The sequence below is a fragment of the Anser cygnoides genome, chromosome 1 (assembly GCF_040182565.1).
Source record: "Anser cygnoides isolate HZ-2024a breed goose chromosome 1, Taihu_goose_T2T_genome, whole genome shotgun sequence".
NCBI lineage: Eukaryota > Metazoa > Chordata > Aves > Anseriformes > Anatidae > Anser > Anser cygnoides.
Genome location: NC_089873.1, coordinates 130,031,797 through 130,041,656, shown reverse-complemented (window position 1 = coordinate 130,041,656; position 9,860 = coordinate 130,031,797). Strand labels below are relative to the sequence as shown.

The 9,860-nt window shown below is 46.9% G+C and overlaps 1 protein-coding gene across 3 annotated transcripts in view; it reads left to right on the top strand.

Annotated features, from left to right (window-relative positions):
* Nucleotides 1–2,796: 2,796 nt before the first annotated feature.
* REPS2 (RALBP1 associated Eps domain containing 2) overlaps nucleotides 2,797–9,860 on the top strand; it is a 96,338-nt gene continuing 89,274 nt past the window's right edge. The window contains exon 1 of one of the 3 annotated variants that reach the window (XM_066981470.1): nucleotides 2,797–3,053. In XM_066981470.1, coding sequence (XP_066837571.1) covers nucleotides 2,859–3,053 — 195 coding nt within the window. In that variant the 5' untranslated portion in view covers nucleotides 2,797–2,858. The remainder of the gene's footprint in view (nucleotides 3,054–9,860) is intronic. The other 2 variants (XM_066981457.1, XM_066981465.1) reach the window with 2 other exon arrangements.

Below are 9,860 nucleotides of genomic sequence, written 5' to 3'. Positions count from 1 at the left end.
GATGTCTGTCAATACCAGCATAGAGAGAGGAGGATGAGGCCACTATCGAAATGTTGTACCAGCGGACTACCACGTCCCACAGGCAAATACTTCCACTGCCATTACACATTGCACACACTCAGCACGCACGCATGGCTTCTCGGGGTGCACCAGTTCTTGCAATCAGCGTCAGGCAGACCTGAAGGTGTGCTCAGTCCCACGGGATGCTCAGCTCGCACCTGGCACCAAGGGATGGCACCGTCCCCTCCGCTGTGTGCAGAGAGGAGCAGTGCTGGTTGCCCTGCCTCCTTCTTCAGCTCGCGGGGGTTTGGTCCTTTGGGGTCTTGGAGGTTATGGTAGCAGGGCAGGCTGGTTTTGTACACAGACTCTCCGTCTGTTTTGGTGAGAGTGGGTGACACGTAAAGAGTAATGTAAGTTGTGCAGGTCAAGAAAGAAGAGAAAATTGTCCAAAGGAAAAAAAAAAAAAAAGGCTGTGTTTGTGTTTGCAGTGTGGCTGGTAAGAGAGACTAGGGGGCAATGGGCATTTCCAGTATCTCCTTGCCATGCCCACTGTAGAAAAACTTAGAAAAACTGGGGCCAACACATCAACAAATGTCAAGTGGTGCCTGGTGGGGCATTGGAGAAGGGAGAATTTGTTAGGATAAGACATTAGCAGCACAAGTACTGAGCTGGTCAATTTTCAGCAAGCATCTTCAGTCACAGGAAAATGCAAAATTAGCAGAAGATGTTGACAGCATTTTTTTTTTCCTGTCAGAATAACATCTCTCTTCTTCAACTTCAGCTGTAAGACAGCTGTAGTTCCACAAGCTAATCTGAAGTTATTATCCTATTTTCACAAGAGCCGTATAATTAAATATGCCTATGGTTATGTAAAGATGACCCATGTCATCTCCACGGTGCAGTTACCTTTTCCTGACCAGTACCTTGTACCCGACTGAAGGCACAGAGAGGGTGAGCAACATCTTTGGGCTTTCCAGAACTGGGCAGTCCTGGTGCAGCTCACTCTGCTCTGCAGCGCCTTCTGGAGAGGACTCGTGTAATTTTTCTGAGTTTTCCAAGTCAGGCTTCAAGATTCACTTTCTGAGATACACCCTCCTCCCAAACCGTATGCCTTACAATGACAAAATACCACGGCAATCCTCTGTCCCTAAAGGAACAAAGCTTTCTCCACCTATGGTCCCCTCACCCTCTATCTTTTATCAGGATCACCAGCTGTGTCCCCGCAGTAACTGCAAATCCCAGCCCGTGCGGCATTGCGAACAGTGAGAAGACCGGCACGTGTGTTCGTTCTGGATTAGAGGAATTAAAGGTTCCCCTGTTCTGTGCAGGGGAGAAGGAGGCACGGTTATATTCGCTGTGGAGAGGATAAAGTAATTTTGAAAGGAAACAGCAGTTCTTGTTTACGAAGACACTGGTGATGTGCTAGCAAGTGGTTTTTTTTTTGGCTTTACAGACAAATTAATCGATAACAACTATAATTGAAGTAACCCTAACCTAATATTTTCCAGTCATAACACTATATGAAATTTTTTTAATTATATTTTTTTCCAGAACGAATAGCAACCAAGCACATAAAAACTAAAACGCGCTTACTTCCTAAACATTTTGTATTTCAGGAGCACATCTAACGACACTAGCCACGTGTTGCCAACGGAAAAAGAGCGTGACTGGCTACGGGTCCATCTGGTTTCTCGGGGGCCAGGCCTCTTGTCAGCACCAGAGCCTTCAGAAAAAGAAACGCTTGCCCTTCGGCGGGTTGCTGCCTCTCATGAAGGCAACCTTCAGTGAAAGCCATGGGTTGGTTACCTTATGCCTTGAACTACCTCATCTGCTGAAATGACAGGAGGAGAGGCAAGCCTGACAAGCAACATAACCCAACAGGCAGCCTCTCTGCTGGGATTTTGTGACCTGCCGGGCTTTTAGGGAGGTGCTTCGCCTACAACAGGACCATTCATGGTGCTGCAGAGGAGCAGTTGGTCCAGTGTAGGAACCATGAAGATGATTAAGGGGCTGGAGCATCTGTCCTGTGAGGAAAGACTAAGCAAGCTGGGCCTGTGTAGCCTAGAGGAGATCGAGAGAGGATCTGATCAACCTCTATAAATACCTGAGGGGACAATGTAAAGCAGATGGGGCCAAACTCTTCTCAGTGGTGGCCAGCGATAGCACAAGGGGTAGCGGGTATAAATTGAACCACAGGAGGTTTCATTGCCGTATGACGAAGAACTTTACAGTTTGGGTGACAGACCACTGGAGCAGGCCGTCCAAGAGGTTGCAGAGTTTCCCCTGGAGACACTCAAAACCTGCCTGGATGTGATCCTGTGTAACGTGCTCTGGGTGACCCTGCTCGAGCAGGGGGGTTGGACTAGGTGATCTCTGGAGGTCCCTCCCAACCTCAGCCAGCCGGTGATTCTGTGAGTAGTAAAGAGAAATCTCGTCTCGGTAAACGAGGGGCTCTTTGCCCTCGAAACTGAAGTGAAGAAAGGTAGACAGAGAACGTAGCGGTGTTTATTTTCTCTTAGTCTCTCAGCAGCGGCCCACCGAGTCTCAGTGCGAGAGCACCACAGCACTGCCCGGTGCCGGGTCGCCCACGCAGCCTTATTTCGGGCAGCGGGCGGTGCTCCCAGCGGCACCGCCGCCGTCCCTCCGCCCGGCTGCTGGGGGCAACGACACCGCGCCCGGACCCCTGCGGCACCCCCGGGGCGCACCGGCCGGCCGCGGGGGCTCCCCCGGCGCTGAGGCGAGGGCCGCACCTTCCCCGCCGCGGCGCCGCCTCCCGCCCGCCCGCCGCCCCGCCTCCCCCGGCGGCTCGGGCCCCGCCGCCCCGCCGAGCGGCTCTGCCCGCGCCGCGCCGCCCCGACATGGAGCCGGGGCCGCCGGGGGGCCCCGCCGCCTCCGCCGCCTCCGTCGCCGGGCTGCCGCTGAGCGAGAGCGAGCAGCAGCGCTACTCCGAGCTCTTCTCGCGCTGCTGCCCGCCCCCCGAGGCGGCCGCCGGGGGCAGCAGCGTGGGCGAGCTGTTCCGGGCCTCGCAGCTGCCCCCGGACACGCTGCACCAGGTGGGTCGGGTCGGGGCGGGTCGGGGCGGGGGGCCCCGGGCGGCCGGGGGGCGAGCGGGGCGCGGGGCGGCCCCCCGGGGCCAGGCGGCGGCACGGAGCGGAGCCCGGCGCTGCGGGAGGGGGGCACGGCGGCCGCCCGGCGGCTCGGGGCTGCGGCTCCGGCTCCGCTTGCTTCATTTCTTTTCGTTTTATTTCGTTTCGTTTCGTTTCGTTTCATTCTGCTTTATTTTGTTTTATTTTATTGCTTTATTATTTTATTATTATTATTTTATTTTGTCTTATCTTCAGTCAAGCTGTTGCTGCTGCAGATATCCACCTTTCTCTCCCCGCTGCCCAGGTGCGTGTGCGTTAGGGGTGGGCGCTGCACCCTTTGCCCCCAGCTTGTGTCCCCGGGGCACACGCAGTTCTGGGCGCAGCCCCCCACGCCTGCATGCAGCCTCCCGGTTAGGGCAGCTCGGTAATGCCATTAGCTGCCTCCCAAGAGCCGCCTGGTATCGAAAGGACAGCAGCGTCGGCGGGGCTGCGGATGGCACGCAGCGCGTGGAAGTCTTGCCCTCACCTTGATCTTCGAGGGGTGTTTCAGTGCAGCTGGACACCAAGCCACAGGGTCGCATCGGTACGCCCGTACGTGAATGCGTTCAGGTGGGAAGCGGGAGGCTCTCGCCCGGTGTGAGCAGCGGAGCCCCGGCAGCAATTCCCCACGGAGGCGATGGGGCTCCCACGAAACCCTCCCCAGCTGCGGGGAGCAGCCAGGGCCGCTCTGTTCCCTGTCACCCCGAAGGGGTGGGCTTCTGCTTTTCCCTGCCCGCAGCTGGGTGATTTGACCCACAGATGGAAATTTTCAAGCGGAAAAAATCACGTCAAAGTGGGGCTGAAGTGTAGTTATAGCTGGCCCGAGGGAACAGGACTCCTCCTCCACTCTTCTTCCTGACTGTCAGGTCGTCTGTCAACAACTTTATATTGTGTAAATCCATATTACCTAGGTGTTTCTGAATGAAAAAGGTGATATTTCGAGGATGCTTTTCTCCTCTTACTTGCACTGTTTACCAGACACGCAAACCGCAGCTGACCAGGCACCACAGTGCTTTGTTTGCAGTCACGCCGTGGCCTTCGACCTGCAGGGGAGTTCGGTGGGGAAGGCAAAGGTATCGCATAGGTCCAGCACCGAGAGCAGGTCCTGGCAAAGAGGAAGAAGAAGGCATCTAATTTCAAATAACAGCGTACTGAAGAAGCGTATTAAAGCCCTATTAGTAAATTTGTGTGACTTTGGTATTAGTCACTTCATTTTCCGAAGAGTTACAGAAAAAAAACCTCTTAGTTTTACTATGTAGATCCTTATCCTATCATTTAAGTGAATTTGGTTGTCATATTATCACAGTCTGTTCTGGGGGTTTCTTTGGAGACTCTGGATTATAACGTGTGACTTAAGCCTGGAAATGTTTCAGTCTTCTTTTTTTTCTTCTTTTTTTAGTATTTTAGATTATTTCCAGGTATATTTATGATGTAAGGCGAATGTTACTGGGAAACTGGTAATTGGCTTCAGGAATCTTCAGGATAATAAGGCCTTTGGGATCTGGGGTTGTTTCTCTTCTTCCTTCCTGCCCAGCCCCTCTTGTTTATATGGCACTAATCACGGTGAAGCTGTGGTCTGTGGCTGGAGCTCCTATCCACCAAGCCCGCTGCTGTCAGGTATTCTTACGAACGTTTACTGGAACTGAAGAAAAAAATGAATTGCCATAATGAAAAAAAAAATGGAAGCGTGGATCTTCAGATATGGGCAAAAACACAACATTGTTTTTTTCTGAGATATATGCTGATACTTTGTCTTTCGTTATCCTCCAAAAATGAAATTTCATAGTTTTTGTTTTTTTTTAAAAAAAGTACCATTCTAACAATTGTGGAAACAAGGCATAGCAGTTCGTGGTAGCTGTTTTCTGCTAGTGCTGAGAACACCCGTTTTAGGCAGAGGCAACTCATTTGGGTTAAGGTAACATGTTTTCTTTGAAATGACTGTTGACCATGATGTTTTCTCAAAACAAAACATATCCTTTCAAAATCCCCATCTGTCACAATTAGTGCTTCATAAGCTGGCATCTCTACAGAGCCATCAAGAAACGGTCGTGCTGGGTGTTGTCATGTCGGAAATGTGGAGATTTGGATTGGAAAATGGCTCTGGATTTCAAGTGAGCTGAGCCCGCACAGTGCAGAAGGTACTGAGCACTATTCCCAGGCCCTTAAGTGGGCTACAGCAGGAGGTGGCCATGGACCATTTTGTAAGCTATGCGTGACTTAAGCATTTTTTTCCTCAAGGTATTCATAAGGAGTGGTTTTACTGTCCGGGTGTGCTTCCAGAACTGGCATTTGGTCGCACAGCAAAGTGCTGAACCTGTGCCGCTGCCTTCAAGGTTTTGTGCTTATGTAGTAAGTGGGATAAACCTGTGAGAAAAAGAGAGCCTTTCATTACACAGGGTTTGATGGAGATTTCTTGTTGGTCGGGAGGATGCTAACAGGGGCTATGGGAAATCTCCTTCCACCTTCCTTGAATGCAGTGTCAGGGCTTGCAGTCCCAACATAGGTCCTGTGGGTGCAGCGAGGCAGGAGCACTGCTGTTCAATATGGCAATTCCTATGGGAAAAACAAGGACGTGTGCTCCCAAACAGCAAAGAGGCATGGTTTTGTTTGTTTGAAGGTTCCTTGGCTCGATCCGGGAGGTAATTTAGATGAAATAGGCTAGGTAGCAGAGAGCAGGTAACATCAGAGTACATGCCAGAAGAGGAAATGCTGGTTTAAACAGGAAAAAATCCAAGAACGGCCAGGTCAGAAGGAGCAGATGGTGTGCACCCGAGAGCCCTGAGTCTTGCTAAGAATGAAGTGCTTGAACACAGATTCATTAGACACAGACTCGTTAAAATCAGCTATTCTGCAGGACCATAGAGTACAGCAGAGACTGTAGCAATTTAACTTGCTTTAGAGAAGGGACCAAGGAGTGAACTCAGCAGGAGTTATTTCAGTTCTGGAAAAACGGTTGGAGTTATAACTGGAATTAAAAATGTAAGACGCTTGACAGGACTGGGAAGGGCACAGCAGGGACAGGGCAGTGTGATTTTTGTGGGCCGTGTAATCGTACAGACTCGCAGCTTGGCAGAGGCTGGCAGGGACCTCTGGAGGTCACTGGGTCCAGCCCCTTGCTCAGGCAGGGGCACCCAGAGCAGGCTGTCCAGAACCACATCCATACCTCCCCGTGTACTGGAAGCCTTTGAGTGTGCTGAAAGGCAGCACCACAAAGGTTTTATTTAGACTTGCGCAGAGCCTGGGGCAAATCTTTCACCAGGGTCTTTTAAAATAACTCTGTGAAATGTGTACAGTCTCTTGCCTGAAAGATCCATGCTAGGATTGTTTATTTTTAATATTTATGTCGGCGAGGAAGGAACAACCTAGTCATGTGCCATGCTGTTACATAGGCTCAGAAATAGAGGAAACTGAATGGCATCAGCCACATATAAATTTAGTGTTGGTCCAGTTGGAAGGGATGTGCCCTATGTTTTGACTCATAATAAAAGGAAAAAGAACTGAATTTGTGCAAAGAAAAAACATGCATGAAAAATAAATGTTTGCATGATTGCGTCTCAGGCAGGAGGCACCACTGATGACCACGAGGAGGTGACAGCAAGATTCGCATGCCTGCAAGGGGAAAAGTCTCTCCATACTTACCCCTGTGCCACAAGTGGCAGCAGTGGCCGTTTTGCCTTGTCTCATCTGGGGCAATCAAGCGTGATCCAATTTTAAAGCTAGCTGTGGGTGAGGACAGCCTCTGCTTATTGACTCCGTGATCCCAAAGTGCATTCGTTAGGTATGCCAAGTACCAATGGACTGATGTGTGCATGGATTTCAGATAAAAGAGTGCTTTATACAGTTATTACCCACTGGTCTGCAAAGAGGAGGTGCCTAGTGGTAATTTTGCTGTTTGCCAGTATTACTGTGGATCTCTGAAGATTTTGACTAAGAAAGAGAACAGGAGGATGGGGCTCAAGTTTTACACTGAACTCCTTATCTTTTAGATTAGTTTTTCACGTATTTAATTAATTCTCACTTGGTTGTGTGATGGTATCTTTAATTCCTGGTTTTACAAACCTTAATCTTACTTGCGGACTTGCAATATCAGCACAGAGATCCAATTTTATTAAGAAAATGCATTCTTTCCTCTACAAACGAACAAACTGAGTTATTTCGAGCTCCGAGGATGACAAGTACTAATTGTGCGACTCTGGAGCTACACAGACGCTGCATTTTTTTAGTTGGACCTCTCCTTCCAGTTCTGTGTGAATAGGGAATTCAGACCAGCAGTCTTGCTTTTCCTCTGCATGGTCCATGAGTTATTTTGGTGACTTGTCTCTATAGTTACACTGAATTGTTTAACCGTCCTGTTGTGTTCAAAAGCAGAAGTGTGAATAGATTAAAAAAAAAAAAAAGTTGCTAAGCTTCTATTTCATTGGAAAAGTGCCAGTAAAGGGTTGGCTTTTCTATCATTTATTTTTCATAAGCATAAATTACTACCTGCACGATAGCTGGGGCAGCGTTAGCTTAAAATGGTTTTTCTAGGCGGAAAAGAGTAGGAACTGATGGCAGTTAAAAGATGAGCTTTTCGAGTGAGGAAAGTCTGGAGTTATTGTTACTTCACAAAAGGTAAAATTCACTCTGTTGTGCCCCTGTACAGAATTTGTCATTAAGCTGTTCTCAGTGCTGGAAATACGATTGAGCTGAACGATGAACAGCAAGCACATCAAAGACATCATGTTAGCTAGGAGGGCACATGGAGAAATTACATCCAGCTGACATCTTTGAGTCAGGAAGAAACAAAAGGGAGGTACAATTTTATGTAAGTGATAGAGCAAGAAAAGAAAACTGACATTTCAATATCAGTACTTCTGGCCACAATCCCCCAGACTGTCATTGCCTTTCTAGAGTCACAAGCAGACCTGTATTTATGTAAGAATATCCAAAACCCAGATGTAAAAAACGTAGTAGTAGTATTAAAAAAAAAATAAAAAATCTAAGTTGTACCAAGGTAAAGGGCAAAACTTCACCTGAAGCAGTCTTAACAATATATTCCATTAAGAAACATTCAGAGTTCCTGGTACATCTTTAAACTGTTGTTTGACAGTTTAAACTGTCACTTAGCAGTCACTGCTTACTGCTTAGAGTGCCTCAGTGTTGAGATGCACAGTAAAAAAATTTGTAGAAGCTGGTCCTTCTCAAGTGTGTGCCCAGTCACGCTGTAAAACCAGAGACTTCTGAACCTGCTTGACATAGACTTCCTGCTGATGGTCAGAAATAGCGTGGTCAAGACCTGTAGCCTTCATTAATTGACCTTCATTACAACTAAGTATGGATTCATTATTTTATTTTCCAGTACGATGATACTTTGCTCTGCCAGTGATTTAAAATAACTGTGCAAGAGGGATGGAGGAAGAAGGTCCATTGGGATGAAAATGAGTAACTTTCATTCTATATGAGAGAGTGCTGCAGAATAAAGTAATGATGATGAAGATTTTTATTTTTTTTAAATGTGTGGTTTTGTCATGGTACTTGTGTAAGTGCAGTGGGTTCACTAAACAGTTGAATATAACCTCTTACTTTTGTGCATTTATCTGCAGCAACGTGCTGTCAGTATTCTGATGTTTGCATGTGGACTGACTTGATGTTCACAATCTGTGTTACAACGGAGATGTTATACAGAGAACTCACCTGCTTCAGTGGGGGAATATAGTGCAGACACCCCCATAAAACAGGGTTGTTGTAAACTCAAAGCATGAATTTAGCTGAGCTGAAAAACTTAGCAAAGACTGGTTCATGAGTGACAGAGCAAGCATTTCTGTGACAAAAAAAAAACATGATGAATAACCTATTTAAATTTAAAATATGATGAATTGAGAAATACTTCTGATATAATATATGTAAAGCAAGTTTCTTTGATGTGTTAACATCTGAACATACTGACAGTGTAGTAAAATAAAAAATTAATAAGCAAAACATGCTAGTTCAATTGTTTGTCTGCAGAAGTTGAGCGGATGAGCTAGTGGATAATTAACTACAAAAGGCTGCTGGAGTAGAAAACCAACCGTGGACAATACTAACCTCCTCTTCCTGAACAGAGGGAAGACTTTCTTTTTTTTTCCAGTGTATTTCAGCAGCGTTGTTTAGTGACCACCGCATACAAGCTGCAAACTCTGTTGGGAAGAACTTGGTTGTTTTCATGCAGTTCAGATACGATAATGAGGTGGAAGCATGTGGGAGGATGAGATCCATTAGTGCTGTGATTTGTAGGACGCAGTGACCAGAAATAATCAGCTAAAGCACTAACTGCAAATTACACTTAATTTATTTAGGAAAATATTTAAAACAGAAAACATATTTTTGTAAACTTACAATTGTTTGTAAACATAAGAAATGTATAGTTTTTCTAGCAGATGAAAATAGTCTGCTTATTTTTAAATGAATTCCAGTTTTCATTTAGATTTATCTTTGCATAAATCACAGGTGGATTGTACCTATGCAGGTAGGTGTATCTCTTATCAAAGAACATAAAAAATCAAATTGCTTGCGAAATAAAAATTAAGATGCATAGTAAGCTACGTAGCGGCTTAAATTTGATTAAATATACTAATTAATAAAAACAAAAATGTTATCATACATTAAAAAAAAAAAAAAAATAATTATGCCCTGGTGTCCCCTTGCCTAGGCGAGGGCTGGCAGGTGCTGTGGGGATGGCAGCCATGTCTGAGCAAGCTGGCCCTGCATCGCACCTCG